The sequence below is a fragment of the Danio rerio genome, chromosome 3 (genome assembly GCF_052040795.2).
Source record: "Danio rerio strain M-AB ecotype USA chromosome 3, GRCz13ab, whole genome shotgun sequence".
In the NCBI taxonomy this organism is placed as follows: domain Eukaryota; kingdom Metazoa; phylum Chordata; class Actinopteri; order Cypriniformes; family Danionidae; genus Danio; species Danio rerio.
Genome location: NC_141023.1, coordinates 18,277,712 through 18,301,389, shown reverse-complemented (window position 1 = coordinate 18,301,389; position 23,678 = coordinate 18,277,712). Strand labels below are relative to the sequence as shown.

Here is a 23,678-nt window from a genome sequence, read left to right as displayed (position 1 = left end):
TTCAACTATCTGAATTAAGCACTGAGAATCGAATCAATAACCCAACTGAATCAAGAGCTTGTGACTCAAATCAGACATCTGAATCTGTGAACATTACATACTAGGGCTGAACAATATATAGATTAAGCATCAATACTAGGGTATATGCCGAGCTAGTGTTTTTGCCATACTGATAAACTTCCGGTGACCTGTTATTGTGAACTTTTTTCCATTTAATACGGTTCCTTTTACAGCATCGATATTGTAATATAATTTAAATACATTCAGTTAAATAAACTTTGGCATTCATTTAGTTGCTCAAGCGTAAAACGAGACAAAAAGCCGTTTACTCGCATGTGCCCGTCAGAATTGGCAGGCTAGCGCAGAAGCTCCATTGACTATACTGGGGTAAAATAAATGCTCATATTATAAAGACATGGCAGGGGAAATGTTATTTAATACAATGCTTCTTGTACAATCTGAGACCCACTTTATATCAGATATCACTCAGCTAATGGAGATCGCTGATTTTTAAAGAAAACGGACCTTAAACGCGCCGGTTTTTGCATTGGCATACGGTTCGCCCGAAGCGCTTACCAAATAGAGCTACTCAAATCACCAAGTGTATATATATTTATATCGCAGCAAAACAAAATATTGCAATGTCAGATTTTTCATGCAGCCCTTTTATGTACATCTTCAACATTTTCTTATGCAAATGTGTTCAAAAAAGTATGCAAGACAACAGCACAAACCTCGCAGATGTTGTAGTCCTCTGAGTCGAGCATGTTGCACAGCTGAGGCAGTAACTCTGGCCATGTCTGCAGCTCCCCTTTGGTGGAAATAGTTGTGATGAGGATTCCTGAAAATAGAGACAGAGAACATCAGATTTCCTTCCAACAACTGGATTTTAACTTTGAGACTATATAATACATGTTATTTTTCACAATGTATATTAGTCAACATTTGATGTGGATCAAAAAAGATTTTTCAAAATGGTCCACAAAAATGGGTGTTAATTATTTGATTAATTTCAAATGTTGACTACTGTAGTTCCCAGCATAATAATGCTGCTCTGTAACAAATTAGTAACTTTTCATGTTGTTAACTGATGTATACACTCAAAACATCATACAAGTCCTTAAATAAACCACAAAAAAATCTTTAAAATGTCCCACAGGCTATTTTAGACATTACATGGAGAGTTAGTTTTGAATGTGTAGCCATATCAGCTCCTCTAGCTATTCCATGGTAAAACCAAAGTAAATTTACAACATTTTCTAAATATCACTATTCTATAATCATATAAACAAAAACAATAAAAAGATATAAATAAACATTAATAAAAATTTTCCCAGTTTTGAAGATTCACATTTAAATACTTTCTTTAAATTCTTTCCAGATAAAAAAATATTGTCTGATAACATTAAAAATAGGGCATTCCAAAAGTATGTTTAAAATGTTGGTTTCTGTTGCAATATTGACTGGTATTACATGAAAAAATAATACATTTAAATCAGGGGTCTCAAACTCAAATTGTCAGGGGCCATATCAGTGACTGACAATTTATAGAAGGGGCGCTTTAACATTCAAGCACAACAACAAAAAAAATAGAAACCTGATGTAATGGAGGCACTCAGACATTCTTCCCTAGAGTATCAAAGCCCATTGCACATATTGAAGTGGTAGTTAAAATTACTATGAAAAAACTACAATTTAATAATAGGCATAATAATTATTACTATTCTGTCACAATCAATTGTTTCTTTACCAAAAGTTTAACAGATGGCGCAAGACAGCAGACTGGGTTTTTAGTAACAGTTCTTCTCAACTTGTATACAGACACAAAGTTGTCAGAATTATTAGCCCCCCGTATAAATCTAAATCTATTTAGATGTAAATGTGTTTGTGTATTTTCTTATATTCTGGGTAAGGCATAAAACAAAACAAACTGTTAATCCAGTTAAATATTGTCAGGCCGACATCTCCCATAATTGCGTTAAGTAGCCCAAACTTTCACAGTCCCTCCCCTGCCGTCCAAAGTTCATATGCCAACCAGTTAGCATTTTGGCAGATCACCTACTGCATCTTTAAAACAGCCTTTTAGGTTTCTGCCACTTCTTGCACTTTATGATTTGTACTTACACCTTTAATGTCATTCATTTTTATGCGCAATTAAAATTATTTAAAAAAAATTGTAAAGACATTACATTTTAAAGAACCTTTACTTTGTAACAATCAATATAGTGAAAGAAATGCATGCCTTTTAAAAAGTCTTTGTTCATCCAAATATGTTATTCACAGGGTTTTATGGAATTTGGCTTATTTTCAGGTATCCTTGAATAGTTTTTGAAGTATTTGAAATCATTTAAAGTGCATTTTATTTAGATCATGTAGAAGTTTAGTTTAATTTAGAGCTTCACCGATAGTGGCGCGGATGAGAGGCGAAGGGTCCCCGATGTTGTTCAGGCACTCCTGCTTGATGAAGTGTGCAACTGCTGGAGGGAAGTTCTGATAGTGAACCTTCACATTGTTCTTCAGTATCAAACCGCTGAGAGATCGTGTGGGCTCATCTGTAGAGGTAAAAAACATTCAGAATCAAACAGACTGTCTGAAAGCCTGATGGCACATCCCACTTGTGTAAAAATGATTAGCAACTGCAATACAGCATGCTTGATGTAAAAATAAACCCAGGCACTCACCTTCAGTTTTCAGCCTCGTCAGGACGAAGATGAGATAGTTGTTAAAATCAGGAAACTGGTTCAGCTGCTCCAGTTTCTGAGGGTAAGATTAATGTATTAACACAGATGGCATTACTTCTTTGTTACTATAATAATAATAATCATAATGATAATAATAATAATCCACTCCTCTACATGCATACTAATACGGTTTTTATTAATTAATGTGACTTATCGATATTGATGCAGAAACTATATATTGAGCAGCCCTAATTTCAAGTATATAAATAAATACATACATGCACATTCAATATAAAGGTATCAAAACAATAATATATCAATAACAGGTGATACAAGAAACTGGTTAAACAGAAGATTTGTATCAGCTTCATACAGAAATCCTAAAAAGGGATTCCATATTTTGCAAATCTTTTCTCTCAACTACATACATTGCATACCGATTCTTTGACCTATATTTAATCAACATGATCCATTAATACATGGAAACTGTAAAACAGCAGCTTTTATTTCTGCTCCGACAGCCACAAAACCACACATTGTGTTACAATCAGAACTGCAAAGAGAGAACTGCAATTATTGCCACACATCTTGTAATGTTAAAAAAAAAAAATCAGAGTGAGAAAACTCGAGAGTGGGTATCTGAATACATTTGGGAATATGAGTGTTTAAATCATAAAAGTAACCTCTGGAAGAACCCTTTATCGACTCTTGGAAGTGATAATAGCAGTGAAGCTTTTAATAATTCAATGTCTTTTTATAACCGCATTTCATATCTGATTCTTAATCTTAATATCAGTAATAAACACACAGACTTTTTGAACTATGAAAAATGTTCAATAACAGTTTAAGCTATAGTTCACCCAAAATTAAATACAAATAAAGGTATTTTGAAGAAATCTGAAACCCAACAACCATTGATATTCTTGGAAGAAATAAATACTTGAGGTGTTTAGCTTTCTTTAAAATGTCTTTTGCGTTAAACAACAAAATAGTGAAGAGGTTTTGAAACAAGTTAATGGTGAGTAAATTATTCGTTTTTGGGTGAGAGAGAGTTTTAATTTTATTGCCATTTCAGCGTCTACAGGGCTGATAGTGGAAAAAATTCCTGAGCCTGAACTTTTTTTCCTTGCCCCTGAGGTGAGTAGGGGTGAGTATGCAACGCACTTTTAACACATAACTTGTGGGCCCCTGGGCCCAAATATATTAACAGCCTATGTGTAACCCTGATCATCATTATTGTCAAGTGGCTCTTTTTAGACACATGCCAGTAATGTCAGTGACACATGTCAGTGTCAGTGATCTTGTGACATGTGCCAGTAGGTGTCAGTATAAGCACGTTATAAGCACATTAAACTTATAAGTCTCTTTGCTTTAATATTTAAAAATCATTAGGCAAATGACACCTGTTATCTTACATGCATATATGTTATGAGTTTTCAACATGCATTTTATTATAACTTTTTAAAGGATATTATTTAAAATACCTTAAAATGAAAATAAGTTAAATAATAAAATAAATGAATGAATTAAAAACATAAAGAAGTCCATATTGTAGGGAACAAAGGAACTGCCAGGATGCAATAATATACAGTACAACAGATAAGTGTAACCCCTCCCATACATAAGCATGCCACAATAAATTTGACTGACATGTACTGTCAAATGACTATATTACGTACGGAAGTATGACTACGAATACATAAAATAAATGCTTTTAAATTAAAACATCGTGGAGTAGCTCAGCAAATAAACTAACTTGCGACGCGATAAATTAGGTTAAAAGTCGCGTAATGATTAAATATGGTTTTGCTCGTGTTTATTGATGTCATAAGCTTCGCCGGGTGTCGATGTCACTGCAGTGACATGCAGCGCGACACTCTGAGTGACACAGGTCACTACACATGCCACTAACGAGTGACACATGACAGTGGAAAACCGGACGTGCCACCGGAATGTGCCAGTGTCATCTGTACGTCAGATGTCGTGTCACTCCATGTTAAAACTGCTACTGTGAATCCGCGTTCAAGCGCACACAATAAGCTAAAACTCGCCCCAAGCACCGGCAAAAACAAATAACAATGAATGTGTCGAGGAAAGAGTAAGGACATATCTTAATTATTTATTAATAAACTTATTCTGAGTCAGTGTCGCAAATATCCTGACTGGCAATCTCCTCTTGGACTCGCCTTTAGAAATTCATCTTTACGGATTACATGAAGGAGTTTTTTTGTTTTCGATTTGTTTTATTTCGTTAAGTAATAATTTAAAGCTTTCTATAAATATATTTATTATGTCTGTGAGGCATATACATTTTGCTTCATTTTGTTAAGCGCTCCTGTTCAAAAACCAGACGACAGAAAGCGCATAATTTTGGTTTTCTTTATTTTATAAAAACGCTGTAACGTTTTTTGATGTATTACTCGTACTTTGTGAGCAAAAATGACGGATAACTTTAAATTGCTCCCACTGAAAAAATGCAAGTGATTGCTCTGGCGCCTCGATGTCCTGCAAGCTTTTTATAAGCAAACTATGCGCCTAATAGCACACATTCTTTAACGTTTAAGCTACCATTGTTTTATACTTGAACTGTTTTATATCTTTTATTTTAGGCAAGTCGTGATGATCTGAGAAGGCAAACTGATCAAACAGACAATGATGGTCTTCCGCTGGGCGCTGTTCGTTAAAAAAAAACTTAATTTTAACGAATAAAAAATGCTCCAAACGTTTTTCTAAATAAGCTGAATAAAAAACGAAACTAAATATAAACACTTTGCCATTAGGCTACATACAAAACTGAACTATTTCATAGCTGAAACACTAAGTTGTTTAAGGAGAAGGGGGAAATATATTTTTGTCCCGTCTATTTCTTCACCGTTATTTCGAGAATAAACCCAGCGTAAATATGCAGATGTCATTCCCAAAACATATCAGCGTATATGTGCCGAAAACGAAAGTTTCATACAAATTCTGAATGGATTATAGCCTGGAAAGTGCAAAGCACGCTCCTCTTATTATCACTAAAAAGCGTCACTAATCTTAGTTCATAGAGATCTCACAAAGATCCGTTATAATTTATAAAGCTCTCTAAATTACACAATGAATCTTTTATTTACATGGCGTCTACACTCAAAAGATGACTCACGAGCACACAAAATGGCACTTAATAAAAACCAATCCGGCGCTTTCAGCAGTGAGTGAATTCTGTGAATCTAGAGAAATGACAGATCAATATCCGTGAACCTGATTTTTTTTTTCCCCCGCAGCCACAGTACGCCGGAAATCCGGCGTGGTGCCGGAACGCTATCACCCCTGCGTCTATGGCTATGTCATGGCAAAAAAAAATAGATCAAGTAAAAGTATTCTAACAATAAAAAGTCATCAACAGCAATAAATAATGTACAAGGTAAAATATATAAATTATAATAATAATGATAATATATAAGATAAAAATCTAAAACAGTTTAAGATTTCCTTTTGATAAAAATTCTACAACTTTAGATGGATTCACGTTTAAAAATATTTCCTTTAAAGTCTCTCCAGATAAATTTTGTTTTCTGATGATATTAAAAATGGGGCATTCCACAAGAATATGTTTAACTGTTTGGTTTCTGTTGCAATAAAGGCATTTTGGTGGTTCTTCTCCTTTGAGTAAATTCATGTGTGAGTCTTGTGTGCCTCTTCTATACACAATCTCATCGTGTCTTGACTTAAAAAATAAATTAGATTTTTTTCCTATTTCAGGTTGAATTTCAAAAAGTTTATTTTCTGGGCACTGATCCCATTCTGATTGCCATTTGTTGAGAATATATCCTTTTAATAGTGGCTTAAGATCCGAAGGTGGGATTTTGCACTCCTTCAGCTTTCCTGTTAGGGCTGTTTTGGCGGCTTTGTCAGCTTGTTCATTTTTGGGTGAACTATCCCTTTAAGTGCATTTAAACACTGGTAGACCAAGTTTCTTTATTATACCAATACATGTGAGAATATCAATATTGTCCCTTTAAACACTTGATTTCTGTAAATAGCAGGTAATTCTGTGATGTGTTGTGTGGATACCTGCTGCACAGCTCTCTGCGTGGCTGTGTTTGGAGACTGAGAGTCTCTGAGGAGCTGCAGGACCTGCTGGAGGCCTTGTTCATCCGGCTGCCACTCCATCCTGCACACAAACCACAAACAATTACATTCCTCATGCCTTCACAATTTACTTCCTCTTATGAATCCATTGCCAAACCTTTGTAAACCGCATCTATCATCTTGCAGATTACTTACTGAAACTGTATTCTTTTTTGCAGAAAAGATGGACTAACAAATAATTTACATTTATGCAGTGTGCTTACATCCCGAGTGACTAACAAAAAAAGAACAACAAAGCAATTGAAAGAATTATTTTAAGTTTGTATGTAGGTGAATTAGTTAAAAGTGTTTGGTCATAAAACACTGACTACTACACTATTTCCTCAAATGGTTTAAGTTAAAAAACTAATCCTAATGAGTACTGTGAACGTAATCCATTTGAGTAAATGAAGCAATTTGAGCACAGTAAAACCCAATAAATGGAGAACTCAAACTAACCGAGATCTGTACAACCCAATAAGTTAAGGCAACTCAAACCGTTTGAGGAAACCGATTGCTACAAACTATTCGAGATAACTAATCTTTAAGAGTACTGTGAACTTCATTTAAGTTGAAATAATGAGGTGTATTAACTTATTACCTTCAACCTTGAGTTCAAATCTCATTACAAATGAGTAGAATTAACTTTAAGTCTATTTTAAATTAACTACACTCATTTAATTTGATAAAGCTGACTCCAGGGTTTAACAGTGTACTCATAAACATGGCCTTTTCATTGTATGGCAAATCTGTTTAGATTAATATTTAGTTTATATATTTAGCAGTATATAACTATTTATTTGATTTAAACAATGACGGCTGAAACCAAAAAGATCAAAACGGCATGATTAATCAACTAAATATTTTTTAAAAGAATAAAAAAGTATTTCAGATACACAATTTAGTTAAATACACTGCAAACAAGTTTTATTTTTTTAGTTTCAAATAGTTTCCAGATACCTTACCTACAATTTCAGACATTTTCAGTACACACTTTTATGTTTTGTGTGTGTGTGTGTGTGTGTGTGTGTATATGCATGTATGTATGTATGTATGTATGTATGTATGTATATAGGGATGGATTAAAAAGATAGCAACAAAGTAATTGAAAGAATTATTTTTAAAGTTTGTATGCAAGTGAATTGGTTTCAAAGTGTTGGGTCATTAAACAATGACTACTACGCATAACCATAGCCTTTTACATGTCCTGCACATCAGTGTTTAGATTAAAGCAGTGATTGCACTTAACTTATTATGATTTAAACAATGAAAGTTGAAACCAAAAAGATGAAAACGGCATGATTAAGTTGACCAACTGTTTTAATACAATAAAAAGTTTACACAATTAAATTAAATGCACTGGAAGCCAGTTTTTTAAAGTTTGAATAGTTTCCAGATACTTTACTTTCAATTTCAGGCATTTTGTTTTTCAGTCTACTTTCACTTTATGTATATTATATAGGGATAACATTACTAAAAATAAAGTTATCCATTTAATAATACTTCTGTACATTTCATATATCCGTCTTTAAACATACTTTTACTCACAACACTTATTTCAAAATGACTGTACCTTGATTAGCCCAAAATAAGCGTTTAATAGTCTCAATCTTTCACAGAAACTGATATTAACGTATCTGTGAGTTACATCTGGTAACGTTACGTTACATACTTAAAACATTACATACATACTTATAACTGACCCGATTCTTTGTTTGTGATTAAGAGCTAACAGAAATAACGTTACACGCATCTCCAGCGATTCGATACAATAACCGAAATTAACATGACAAAGCCTGTGGTTATAATTGTTAGCCTTTGTCGGACTTAATTATCAATTGTTATTCAGTTGATGAAGGCATAAAAGCATGAAACAATCAAGCAATGCACATGGTCAGGAGTGCATATCATGCCGAGGCCTAGTCTTTCACCATATGCATGAGAGCAACTCAAAAACAATCGGTCACGACGTTAAAGCATTATAAACGCGTAAAACACTTATCACACACTTGTTACAGAAACAAAAACATGAGGCGAAACTTCGAAACCTAAAGCAACAAGTAACGGCCGTCTATCGCTAACGTTAATCCTACATAAACATCATTGTACACACACAACAAGTGAAGCGTTGGCCGCGAACTAGCGTTTATACTTGTTTTAATCCATGCCACGCGACATTATTAAGACAAACTGCACGTTTATATTTAAATATAGTATTTTTTTTAATTCAGAAGAGTTCACTTACACATGCCGCGTGTGGAGGCCTACTTATCAGCTCGCGCTAGTCTCGCGCAATGGCACTTTCAAACACTTCCGCAGCACGACCGCCGCCACGAGGAAGTGACGACATGTCGGCAGTTTCAAAAATACACGAATCTGAGAGGGACTCTTTTTTATGAACAAAGAGCTTAGAGTCACTAGATTAGATAAAAATTGATTCTATACTCTTTTGTATGGAGGACGAAACCTGCAAAAACAGTAGATAAATAAATAGACATAAAAAATCTAATTCATTTTGGTTTACCAAACCAAATGTTTGGTATATGTGTGTGTGTGTGTGTGTGTGTGTGTGTGTGTGTGTGTGTGTGTGTGTGTGTGTGTGTGTGTGTGTGTGTGTGTGTTTGCAAAAAAAGTTGAGAAGTTTGTAGCAATATATGTTTAAAATACAGAATATGAATTACACTATCCATGAAAAAGATACAAGAGAGAAAGAAAGAAAATAAAGAACATGATATAAACTTGAGGGTAAGACATTTAAGAATCAATTACAGTACATAACTTAAAGTGATTACAAAATGAAACAGTTTTGTTGGCTGTTTTTTTTAGATAATGAAATTTAATGTAATTTTTAACAAAATTCCTGCAAAAAAAAAAACGGGAAAATATGGTTTGGCATTAGTAAATTTGCATTTGTGGATATGGAATTTACAAAGAAAATAAATAAAATGTATAACAAAACAAACATTAATACAGGCAGATTTATAATAACCAAAAATAATTTCTTTAAAAGTAACAGAAACATCTTGCTGTAAATTATCATAAATAAAAGAGCTAATGTGTTTCCAAAATTGTACAGCATAATTACAATTCCAAATTAAATAAAAAACTATTTCAGTATGAAATTGCTAAAATGAACATTTTACATCAATTTTAGAATGAAACTTTTTCAAAAATTGGATAAAATATGATAAAACTTGTTGATTAATTTAAGACACTTTGACCTTGCTAGTGAAGAATTATTTTTGTTGCAAAGACCATATTTTTCCCCATCTCAAATGTCAAAATATATTAATCCAATAAGAGATTACAGGGGACAATATAACAACTTTTTCAATAAAAAACAAATCTAATTATTTTTTTTTAATTAGAAAAACAAAATTGACCTATAAACGTCTTTGTCGGATAAGAAAGATACACTTTTTTAGGAGGGAGACGATTGCTAGCTCCCATAACAATGTTGAAATTTTTTGAACTTGCTGGTATGCAGGGCAGGATTGACCAATAGGCATTATAGGCACAGGCTCATTAAAAAATATCATCAGACATACTGTGAAAATTCCCTTGCTCTGTTAAACATCATTTGGGAAATATTTAAAAGATCAAAATGGGAGTTAATAAATCTGATTTTAACTGTACCCACACACACACACACACGCACACAAAATCTTTCATAAATAAATATATAGTGCATATTTATTAATTAATTTATTTGTTGTTTTATTTATGCAGGACTTATATGTATTTATTTATTCATTTATTGTTTTATTTATGCAGAAATGTATGTATTTATTTATTCATTTATTTATTTACCTATTTATTTATTAAAATATATGTTTGATCTGATTTCTTGAGATCTGAAGTGTTGAAATTTAGATCAACACTTTTGTTATTTTATTCAACTCTCTTGAGTGTAAATATGATAAAGATAAAAATTCTGTATTTTTTAATTCAGTTTTTAAATTGCAACAATATTGCAGCATACAAATATGCCTTTTCATTTTTATTAGAACAGTCAGTATCAACAAAATATGTATGACCAGTGCTTGAAAAGGCTGTTCCAGTTCTTTGGTCCACACATAGACAGAGCTGGCATGTCTACAGATGTTTTGACAATCAAATTTGACGTTTCATCAGAGCAATTTAAAAAGTTAAATATAGCGTCACTGTGACAGTATTCTTCTGGAAGTACATTTTAAACTCCAAATAACAACTTGGCTTGCAAATCTTTCACTTCTGCTGTTTCTTTGGTCATCAATACCGAAGACAGCAGTCTGAATGAAGGTATTATTGCTGTAAACTTGTATACTGTGTGTGAATAAGTGTGGGTGTTTTCCAGTACGGGGCTACAGGTGTAAGGGCATCAGCTCTGTAAACATATGCTGGCATAGTTTGCGGTTCATTCCTCTTTGGTGACCCCTGATAAATAAAGTGACTGGAAAATGAATGAATGAACTTGACAGGTCAGAGGTCAGAGCTGCTAATCTCTACTGCCGCCATACGGTCGTTTGTCGCAGGTCACCTAAACACGTGGTACAACCAGGGTACAACAGACACGCTTCCTCCATTTACCTGATCCAGACTTTATAAAACACCAGCTGGCACACAGAAAGTTACAGTTGTGCGCTTTCAGTTGATCACAGTCCGTCTAAACATGTCTTTCTGTTCGTTCTCTGGAGGGGAGATTTATAAAGATCATTTTGAGAGCGGTAAGTTGTCCCTGTGTGCTGTAACATGTAAACAAGACAACTTATGTAATGTGGAGGTATGTGTCAAACTTGTGTCGTTTGAACGTTAAAGTTGCGAAAATGTTTTGTTTTTAAAGTTTTACACGAGTTTCTCGTTGATTCGAGAAGATATACTATAATTATTGCTGAACATTATTGTTTCTTGCATATAATAAAATGCAGGGCTTTCAGTGACACTTTAAGATGAGGTTTAATCTGTCAACATTAGTTGTTTATAGATTAACAATATCATCAACTTTTATTAACCATAGGTAATCACATATTCTTTGCTTACTGATATATTATGGATGACTTGTATATCAGTCATTATCGTATCATGGTGTATCAGTATTATTAAAGGTTGTATATGATCAGGATAATATGTATTAATATTATATTAATATTTATTGGACATGAGTTTAGGTGGATCAACAATTGTATTTTTTATAATATAATATTTTCTACATTTAAAGTTTATAATTTGATATTAATTTTTATAATAATAAATACATATTTATGAATACTGTAATAAAGGTATGGTTACATATATTATTCTTAGCAGTCTAACTATTGGTAAATGTTTGGTAAATGTTTTTGTAATTGTTATCAATTTCCCCCTTTTTTGTATCATACTTTTGATTAGAAATTTCAATCACTAACTTTCTACTACTTTCCTTCTTTATATATCATATTTTGTTGTCACTCCTCTTGTTTTTTATGCTAATATTGAATAAACATTATTTCATGATGTACACTATCGCTGAATACTTTGTCAATGTTTAATAAAATGTATTTTTTTTCCGTAAGAAATTGAACAGTCATCTGTTTAATTGGTCAAACTGCAATTTTGTTCAACTTTAAACTATATTTAAATACAAAAACACAATAGTTAATGCCTTTTTTAATTGTTGCTGGACATAGAGTAATCACATACAAATAAAAAAAAGTTTGTTTTGATATTTCTGTGTGTGTTATATAATATACACTCAGCGGCCACTTTATTATTATTACTTATTAGTACCGGGTTGGACCCACTTTTGCCTTCAGTATTACTGGAAATATTCCTCAGATCAATATTGACATGATCGCATCATGCAGTGGCTGCAGATTTGTCGGCTGCACATCCATGATGCAAATCTCCCGTTTCACCACACCCAAAAGGTGCTCTTTTGAGATTAAAATCAAGTGACTGTGGAGGCCTTTTGAGTACAGTAAACTCATTAACATGTTCAAGAAACCAGTCTGAGATGACTGAATATGATTGAATGGCTGAATGTTTGTCATTATTACTCCTGTCTTCATTGACACACACATCTTACTCTATTTGTTTAAAAACATTTTGAACCCCACTTAGCCTAAATGCTTTTGAGTGAATTATTGATAACGAATGAGATTTGTTCTCCTGCAGGCATGTATGTGTGTGCTCAGTGTGGATACGAGCTCTTCTCCAGCAGATCCAAATATGAGCACTCGTCCCCCTGGCCAGCCTTCACTGAAACCATCCATGAAGACAGCGTGTCTAAACAGGAGGAAAGATGGGGCGCCTACAAGGTCAGCTCAATGGGATATATGCACAGCTACTGTTTTCAGCCAGCGATGAACAGTTTATCTGACTATTTTCAATGTCATAAGGTTTCTGTTTTCAGCATCTATGTTGTAATGTATTTAAAATACAATCAGTTAAATAGACTTAAGCATTCATTTAGTCATTCAACTGAGATGAAAGACTATGTAAATGCTAACGCCATCTGGAGCAGCAGGCTAGTGCAGGAACTCCATTGAAAATACTGTGGTAAAATAATTTTTCATGTTTTAAAGATAGGCAGCGGCAAAATGGAATTTAATGCAGGTAGGTAGAAGGTATAGATGCAGTGTGAGTGTGGGCCATCGGGGAGAGAGGGGGAGGGGGGGGGGGGGGGGGGGGGGGGACGGGGACCACCGCGCTTCGGCACAGTCCAAGGCCACTGTGCCAAGTGAGAGTACGCCCTCACTATATATCGTACATCTATCAGGCTGTGAAGATCACTAATTTTTAAAGAAATCAGATCTTAAACATGGCGGTTTTGTTTGGGCTGGCTGACAAAATAAAAAGCCTGTGAGAGAATTTCTTAATATAGCATCCGGAGGCAGTGAACAGTTAATAATTTGTCATCTTTTACAGGTCAGATGTGGAAAGTGTGGAAATGGTCTTGGCCATGAGTTTGTGAATGACGGACCCAAACACGGCCTCTCACGCTTCTGAATATTTAGCAGCTCTCTGAAGTTCATTCCTAAAGGTTACATGTGCATTTACTGCAAACTATATATGCATATTATTATAATTACATACAGTTGAATTCAGAATTATTAGCCCCCCTGAATTATTAGCCACCCTGTTTATTTTTCCCTAATTTCTTACACATTTCTAAACATAATAATCTTAATAACTCCTTTCTAATAACTGATTTATTTTATCTTTGCCATGATGACACTTTCAAGACACTTCTATACAGCTTAAAGAATCAAAAAATATATAGATTAAAGGGGCTCATAATTTTGACCTTAAAATGGATATTAAAAAATTAAACTACTTTTATTCTAGCTAAAATTAAATAAATCAGATTTTCTCTAGAAGAAAAAATATTATTTGACATGCTGTGAACATTTTCTTGCTCTGTTAAACATCATTTAGGAAATATTTTAAAAAGAAAAAAAATTCAAGTGGGGCTAATAATTCTGACTTCAGTTTATATATATATATATATATATATATATATATATATATATATATATATATATATATATATATGCATATATATATATATATATATATGCATACACACACACACACACAAACACACAGTATATACATATATACATACAATAAAAAATTAAATATTTCCCTTTACTATAAATTACTATAGTATTTTAAATGTGTTACACCTGAATTTATTGGATTTTTAGTTTGTGCTGTTATTTACTATAATTTGTTTCTGTTTAGTACAGCATATTATTTGCAGTAAACAGTTGAACTGAACAATTATGCCTCATATGTTTCATTGACAGTTTTATTGATCACCAAGATGTGATTGACTTGGATTTTAGTTGCTTCGATTTAAAAATGAAAATTGCAAAAATAGCTTGGATGTATTTTTTTTTTTGCAAAAATGCCACAAAAGTCACCATGCACAACTAAAATTTAGATTCTGTAACAACAGTTAACAATGTTTTTGTTTCAGGACTGGTTTTGTGGTGGCTGTACTTTAAAATGAAAATGAAAATAATAAAATCTTAATTCAAGCAATGAAATGTTTTGAAATTCTAACAGTAAACAGAGTGCTACTTTAAGGTCACACCTGCTTGGTATAAATGCTTGAAAATGATTTAGTTGAAAATATCCATTAAGTTAATCAAAAAGTAATCAGACGTAATCAGTTACCCAACTTTTATAAAGTAATTGAAAAGGTACACTTCTTATTACATTTTAAATATGGTAATTTGTCATCTGTAATCGATTACATTTCCAAAGTATCCTCCCCTACACTCTATATAAGGTTATTTATATATATATATATATATATATATATATATATATATATATATATATATATATATATATATATATATATATATATACATACAGGTGTTAAACAATGAAACTGAAACGCCTGGTTTTAGACCACAATAGTTAGTATGTTGAAGGGCCAATTTTTGCGGCCAATACATGTATTTGAAGTGGTTTTAGTTTTATGGCTTTAGGTTTATGGTTTCAGTAATAACTTACAGTATGTCAGTTTATATTATGTTGCGTAACCCTCTGTGTTTGTTTCCCAGTGAAGAATGAGCAACAGTAGAGCCCTGTGGATGTGAGAGAGAGTGGATGGAGGAGCTCAGATGTGTCTACCATGTGGATGGCGAATGAAACGTTCTGAAGAAAAGCCCAGCGAGGAACATTCAGAGCGAGGATGTGTAAAACAGCCTCATGAGGCACATTTAGATGCTCACTCGCAATTACTGCTACTGACAATCACCACGCACAACCATACATGATCAATTCTTTTAGGAATAAGCATAAGATACACTACAGGTCAAAAGTTTGGGGTCAGAATATTTTGTTACAACTTTAAAATGTTAGATATTTTCATTCTAATCAGATATGCTTTAAAATGTAATCCGTTCTTGTTTTCAGAATATTAGTTCAAGTTTTTTTTTTGGATTAACGAACAATGTTATTAACATTTAAAATGTGTTCTTCCTATTTAAACATTTTAAAGTGTCATTTTTTCCCTGTGATTTAAAGCATTTCCCTTTACATTAAGGTTTCATTAGTAAATGCTAGTTAATGTAGTAAATATAAGTCTTGTACATCATTTGTTAATCAAATTTTTCAACATTTACTAATGCATTATTAGCATCCATATCCAATGCTTGTTAACATTTGCTAATTCACTGTGAGTTAACATGAACTTACAATGAACGACTGCATTTACATGACCTAATGTCACTAACATGAACAAATACTTTGATAAACTTGATGTGCAGTGTTTGTTCATGTTCGTATAAATGCATTAATTAACATTAACTAATACAACCTTATTGTAAAGTGTTACCCAAATTTCTTGTGACACAACCCTTTACAAATCATCCTGATGCTCAAGAAACATTTGTTATTATGATTAAACAGTTTTTTGTGGACTGACTCCAAACTTTTCAAGGCATCGCACCTTTTATCTTAGTTTTTATGGATTATTAGTTACTTTTTACATGTTTTTGGTTAATGTACAAATCCCAATGCTGACTTGATCATTTATGCTGCTCCAGTTGGACATAGAGAGATAATCTTTTGGAGTTTTTTTGCACATTAACCACATTAAATAATTTATGAATTTTCAAAGCCATTTTGGTGTTTGTAAGGGAAAATTATATTTACAAAAAGCTATTGTATGTTATAAAAGATGGGTCAAATAATGTTCGGTGTAACCTATATTCATACAATAATTAAAAAAAGAAGATTATTATATATTTAAGTGATCATAATAAATTATATTATATTTTAAATAACCAAATACTTCCTGATTGACAAAAGATGGTATCTCAGATATTTAAAATGACAGTAATCAGTACTTGTGCTACACAGTGATACTGTACTTAAATGTGACCCTGAAACACAAAACCTTATGTTGCTCAGGTATATTTTTGACTATAGCAAAATACATATTGCATGGGGCATAATTATAGATTTTTTATGCCCAAAAATCTGAAGATTATTAGGTAAAGATCATAATCCATGAAGATAATTTGTAAATTGCCCTCTGTAAATATATCAAAACATAATTTTGATTTGTAATGTGCATTACTAAACACTTAATTTTGGGCAACTATAAAGATGATTTTCTAAATATTTAGATTTTTCTAGATTCTAGATATTAGAAAATAATGTCTTATCCTAACAAACCATACATCAATTGAAGGCTTATTTATTAAGCCTTTAGTAAGTAAGTAATGTGTATTTATATAGCGCATTTATTGTGTATGGCCATACACCCAAAGCGCTTCACAATCATGAGGGGCGTCTCTCCACACCAGCACCAGTGTGCAGCGTCCACTTGGATGATGCGACGGCAGCCACAGGACAATGGCGCGAGTGCACTCACCACACACCAGCTTCTGGGGAAGTGAAGAGAAAGTAATAGAACCAATTCGGTGGATGGGGGTAATCGGGAGGCCATGATTGTAATGGCCAATGGAGAGAATTTAGTCAGGACACCAGGGTTACACCCCTACTCTTTACGAGAAGTGCCATAGGATTTTTAATGGCCACAGAGAGTCAGGACCTCAGTTTAACATCTTATTCGAAAGACAGCGCCCACTGACAGTGTAGTGTCCCCTTCACTTTTACTGGGGCATTACAGACCACAGGTTGAGCGTCTCCTGCTGGCCTCACTAAAACCACTTCTAACTGCAACCTGGTTTTCCTATGTGGTTCCCTGGTTTTCCCACTCTGACCAGGCTCACCCCTGCTTAGCTTCAGTGAGTAACCGGTCTTGATATGGCTGTGGCAAGATGATTTATCAATCGCCATTTCAAAACCATTACACTTACGACTGGTATTGTGGCTCAGGGTCACGTAGTCTTTTAAAAACGTGCTGGATAAATTGGCGGTTCATTCCACTGTGGTGACCCTGGATTATTAAAGGAACTAAGATGAAAGGAAAATGAATGAATTGATGTCTTCTGTAAATCATGACAAAAAAAACTTTGACAGTCATTATTGTTTGCTCATTTTTTTTAATTAATCAGGACACTTCAATGTTTAAAATACAAACTATCACACAATGCAAAAGAATCTTTTTTGGACACTATTTCTGCAGTTTCCGACTGTATATTAGTGTATGTGTCCTTCAATCACTGACTAAACATTGTTTGCACATTAAAATGCTGGTTGTTTCTGTTGTTACACATTGATGGAGACCCAGAAGATGCTCACAGTCTAAAATCTCTTCTTTAAATCGGATCAGTAAATCAATAATTGGTGTGACTAAATATGTAACGAGTTTGTTGACACTTTGAACGTAAAAACAAATCCACACTGCTTTGATGGTAAAAGCAAACAGGACAGCAAGAAACAAACAAACATATCTGTAATATTCGTTTGCTTTACATTAAACTGCTTAATCATTCATATGCTGGTGCTGTACATGTTTCTTGACTGATATGCCCCTGTGTTAACAATCTAGCCAATATGTTACCATTTGTGATGTGTAAACTGTGCTCTGAATAAAGTACATTTAGTTCTGGTAAACAAAGTAATTTGACATATTTTAACTTTTAGGCCCAGGCGACTCAGTTTGGAATCAGACCTATTTAAAATAAATGAAACAAGATTATTATTATTATTAAATGCTTAAAAACTGAATGTTGGCAAACATGCCTAAACATATTATTTAGTGGTTTGAAAGATGGTGGTAAAGCACAAAGATTTAATAAAATTATTCAGTATTAATAGTAATTAATTAGTATTTTATAATTGTTCAGTCTTTGCTGTGTACACGTTTTTGTATTGATTAAAGTACATTTAGACCTCTTTTAAGCCTTTCAAATCAGACAAGAAACCATATATGGTTGTACCTGTATTTACATTGATAACAATAATTGACTTTTTAAAGTTAATTCCCCAGAGCTTACATGAAAAAAAATGTCCCCCCCCCCATTGAAGGAATGTTATAATTGCAATATTATATTGAAAATTCTCCTATAGTCTGAGCCAGTCCAATTTTTAAAAGATGTTTGATTATGTCTGTATTATTGTGAAAATCTTTTGTATTGCATTATCGGATCTTGACCTTTCCTTCAACTGTTGATGTTGAAAAGTTTGAAGAAGTTACTTTGGATTGACATTTTTAATATTTGGAGTAATATATTGCCTGGGTTGGTGTTACGAAACCTAATTATAAACTGCCAGCCTTTCCTGTCATTTTACAGACTTATTTCACTATATATTATTTATAATACAATATATTGCTTTGAACTAATAAAATGCCAATAAAAGGTCACTTTGGCAAATGCACTGTTGAATTTACAACATCAAAACTTGACAGAACATCCCATAATGCAATTCATAACCATAAATAAAGGAAAAAAAGCTCAGAATTACATTAGAAAAATAACACAAAAAATTATGGCAGTTTTGGTTGCAGGTAATACTATAAAATTTACAAGTGCACTGTAAATTAACAATTACAATTATGCTGTAAAACTACACCACAGTTGAAATTGTAATTTACAGTGCGCTTGAAAATTTTGCAAGTAATACTGTAAAATTAGGCAGTAATACTGTAAAAATGACCAGTAATTGTGTCAATTTTACAAGTGAACTTTAAGTTCATTACAATTGTGCTGTAAACCTACACCAAAGTTGAAATTGTAAATTTACAGTGCACTTGTAAATTTTGACAGTAATACTGTAAATTTTGTCAGTAATACACTAAAAATTGCAAGTAATACTGTCAAATTTACAAGCTGTAAAACTATACCCCAGTTGAAATTGTTAATTTACAGTGCGCTTGTAAATTTTGACAGTAATACTGTAAATTTTGTCAGTAATACACTAAAAATTGCAAGTAATACTGTCAAATTTACAAGCTGTAAAACTACAACCCAGTTGAAATTGTTAATTTACAGTGCGCTTGTAAGTTTTGCCAATAATACTATAAAATTTGCAAGTAATACTGTAAAAATAGCTACTAATACTTTACAATTTGGTAATTTACAGTGGGCTTGCAAAATTTGCAAGTAATACTGAAAAATTTGGCAGTAATACTGAAAAATGGCCAGTAATAGTTTCAAATGTACGCCTGCACTGTAAGTTGATTACAGTTGTGCTGTAAAACTACACCACAGTTGAAATTGGTAATTTACAGTGACCTTGTAAATTTTATAGCTTTTTTTTTTTTTACAGAAATACAGATCCTGCAAATTAACGCATATTTTATCCAGTGAGTTCAAATCAGTTACATATATACATTTTCATAATGAGAACTACACAAATCATGATTCACTTTTTTTTTTTATTTAAAAAACATAAACATGATGCTTCCCAATTTTAATATTTCTAAAATCACTGAAATGAATAATCAACAATGGCTACACTTTTCTGTCCATCAACTTTTCCGGTCCACTTTAAAGGTCATGGTCACAATGTCATCAATCCCAGCCTGAAGTTCATCATGCTCCTGGACGCTGGACACTCCTTTGGGGGTCCCGGTGAGGATGAGGTCTCCCTCCTCCAGAGAGATGATCTCACTGATGTAGTTGATGAGATACGGGATGGAGAAGATCATCTGGGACGTGCTGCCATTCTGTTTCTGGACATTGTTGACCTTCAACCACAGATTGATGCTCCCAGGGTCTGGGATCTTCTCCTTGGGGATGAAGTCACTGATGGGACAGGAGGTGTTGAAGGCTTTGGCAAGGGTCCATGGAAGACCTTTGGACTTGCATTCGTCCTGGACGTCCCGAGCTGTCATATCCAGGCAAAGCACATATCCGGCTACATGTTCCATGGCTGAAGCCTGAGGTATAGCGGTTCCCCCTTTCCCAATCACCACCCCCAGCTCAACTTCATGGTGGAGGTTGCTGCTGTAGAAAGGCACCAGAATTGGGGAGCCCTCTTTAATGTAAGCGGACGGGGGCTTCAGGAAGAGCACGGGTTCGCTAGGGATTGCATTTTTCAGCTCGACTGCGTGATCTGCGTAGTTTCTCCCGACGCATATGATTTTCCTTCCCCATTCCCAAAAGCGAGAAATATTCCTTGCGCTCATTTCTGAGTCCAACACGAGTTCAACCTGCGACCGGAAGTTGAAACGACCTTTGGACGCTGGTTAACCGAGGGCGGACAGACGCGTTTGTACAAGTACAGAACCAAATATTAGTGTGAATTTGGTGTGAATAAAACAAACGGGTTTTAAACAATGAGAAAAATGATAAGCTCGACATGACATTCACTTTAAGTCGTTTATTGCGATTAACACACACTACGTTTACAATGTACTACGGCGAAGGCTTACCTTATGAATATTTATACATATACTATCCTGTTGAGTGTGTAAGTGCATAAGTACATAGTGCATGAGTGCATAGTGTATAGTGTGCCATTTGGGACGCAGCTTATGTCTCGCTGACGTTCTTGACATCTGTCCTATAGCGAAGCCTGCGTCATTGAATATTAAAGACGATTTGCTGTCCCTACAGTCGCTACTAGTTAGTACTAGCAGAAAATGTATGAAAATTAGGAAACATTGACTCACATGTTTTTTACATGTAAAAGTTTTAGTCAGATCTATATAATTATTTAAATAAATCACAATCAACAAAACAAATCTTTAAATTGAAAGGTATTATTTGTTATTATTATGGTCACAATATAGCTTTTTGTATTATATGCAAAATTCTTTATCCACAAACAAAAAATTCAGAAAATCCTCTCCCTCATTTGCCAATTTTTTTAATTGAAATTGATTCCTTGCTTAAAGCTATATGTTTATTCTGCAAGTTAATAGAAACGTATGAAAACATCATGCTTCCAGTAAGTTTGTCCTTTTTTATTTAAATGTGTACTTCCCCTTTCTTTATTTTGTTCTCTTTTTTTCTCTCTTTCTATTACTTATTGTTCTTATCACTTTGTAATTGTATGTACTTGTGTTCCAGTCTCCTATAGATGTACATTTCTTCTTTTAAATAAAAGTTTATTTATTTAAAAAGCAGAATATTTATCATGATTTACTTTACTACGTTTTTTTTTTTTTTACTGTAAAGTCAGTTGAAAAAAAACATAAACAACAAACTAAAGGAAACAAACAAACAAACAAAAAATGTTACAGTGAGAATGGTGAAAGAGTTAATTATTTAAAAAAAATATATGGATAAAGTTAATTAAATTGTGTGTTTTTTAATATATTTTTAAATAAATCAGCGTGCATATTTCCCAAATGATGTTTAACAGAGCAAGGAAATTTTCACAGTATGTCTGATATTATTTTCTCTTCTGGAGAGTCTTATTTGTTTTATTTTGGCTAGAATAAAAGCAGTTTTTAACTTTTTAAACACCACTTTAAGGACACAATTATTAGCCCCTTTAAGCTCAATTTTTTTCTGATAGTCTACAAAACAAATTATCATTACAATAACTTGCCTAATTCCCCTAATCTGCCCAGTTAACCTAATTAACCTAGTTAAGCCTTTAAATGTCTCTTTAAGCTGTACAGAATTGTCCTGAAAATATCTAGTAAATAAAATATTATTTACTGTCATCATGGCAAAGATAAAATAAATCAGTTATTAGAAATGAGTTATTAAAACTATTATGTTTAGAAATGTGCTGCAAAAATCTGCTCTCCATCAAACAGAAATTCAGGGAAAAAATAAACAGGGGGTTTATATATATATAAACAAATATATATATATATATATATATATATATGTACTAAAATTAAGTAACATTGGTGAAATGTGTGCAATATAGGGTACATAAAAAGGAAAGTTATGTGAAAATGAAATATGCTAAGGAATTATTAACAAATAACCTAAAGGTATTAAATTAACAACAATAAACATATGATTAAATTAAAATTAGGCAAAAGGTTATTAAAACAAGCTCATGATACACCAAAATAAATAGATATTTTATTATCTTGTTTTATGTAAATTGTATGTGCACCTTTTTTAATTCGTCATCATATTTTGGGTAATTAATGAGCATATTTTACTTTACTTAAATTTAAGAAAATTATTCAAATGTGCAGACAATATAAATAAAACGAAGGAACAAATTAGTAAAATAAATTGTCTACATAGATCTAAGAAAAAAAAAATGGTAATTTGAAAATAAAATAAAAATAAATTAAAATAAACCCAGAATTGAATTTAAACTAGGCAAATGTTTTAAAATAATTTAAAATATGTGCACACACAATAAACATAAAACAAGGTACCAAATTATCAAAATGCACAGACAATATATTAAACGAGGGAACAAATTAGTAAAACGTACTGACTGTTACTCAGCTCTGGGATCCAAATGTTAGTCAAAACATACAAACATACAGGCGCTGGTCAAATAACTATAATATCTTTGAAAAGTTGATTTATTTCACTAATTCAATTCAAGAAGTGAAGTATAATGTGTTCATTTACTCCACGCAGCGTAATATATTCATTCATACATTCTTTTTTCAGCTTAGTCCCATTATTAATCTGGGGTCACCACAGTAGAATGAACCGCCAACTTATCCAGCATATGTTTTACACAGCGGATGCCCTTCCAGTAGTAACCCAGGGAAACACCCATACACTTGCATTCACACACACTACGGCCAATTTAGCCCAACCACTTCACCTACAGTATACCACGGTGTCACGGTGGCGCAGTGGGTAGCATGATCGCCTCACAGCAAGAAGTTTGCTGCGGTTTGAGCCACGATTGGGTCAGTTGAATTGCTAAATTGGCCGTAGTGTGTGTGAATGCAAGTGTATGGGTGTTTTCCTGGGTTGTAGTTGGAATGGTATCCCCTGAGTAAAACATAAGCCGCATAAGTTGGCGGTTCATTCCGCTGTGGCGACCCCAGATTATTAAAGAAAAGAAAATGAAGGAATGAACATTGTCATTTGCATTGCCATTTTGCATATT

The 23,678-nt window shown here is 33.2% G+C and overlaps 3 protein-coding genes across 4 annotated transcripts in view; 1 reads left to right on the top strand and 2 right to left on the bottom strand.

The window, feature by feature from the left end:
• The window catches only part of tnpo2a (transportin 2a), a 28,650-nt gene extending 19,563 nt beyond the window's left edge, over positions 1–9,087 (bottom strand). The window contains exons 1-5 of one of the 2 annotated variants that reach the window (XR_015479753.1): positions 9,037–9,087; positions 6,735–6,834; positions 2,682–2,757; positions 2,403–2,552; positions 735–841 (exon numbers count right to left, since the gene is read on the bottom strand). Coding sequence is in view for 1 of the 2 variants with exons in the window: in NM_001004003.2 (NP_001004003.1) it covers positions 735–841; positions 2,403–2,552; positions 2,682–2,757; positions 6,735–6,833 (432 nt within the window). In the remaining variant the exon portion in view is untranslated. 2 annotated transcript variants of the gene reach the window in all.
• A 2,223-nt stretch (positions 9,088–11,310) lies between these two features.
• On the top strand, positions 11,311–18,176 carry msrb1a (methionine sulfoxide reductase B1a). Its single transcript, NM_178288.5, has 4 exons — positions 11,311–11,497; positions 12,924–13,066; positions 13,677–13,791; positions 15,329–18,176. Exons 1-4 carry the CDS (start codon positions 11,443–11,445, stop codon positions 15,346–15,348), a joined length of 333 nt encoding a protein of 110 aa, NP_840073.2. The 5' UTR covers positions 11,311–11,442; the 3' UTR covers positions 15,349–18,176.
• A 1,877-nt stretch (positions 18,177–20,053) lies between these two features.
• fahd1 (FAH domain containing oxaloacetate decarboxylase 1) lies at positions 20,054–21,035 on the bottom strand. Its single transcript, NM_001020728.1, is given in 1 exon segment — positions 20,054–21,035. A coding segment is annotated over 1 exon segment (660 nt). The 5' UTR covers positions 20,815–21,035; the 3' UTR covers positions 20,054–20,154.
• Positions 21,036–23,678: the final 2,643 nt, after the last annotated feature.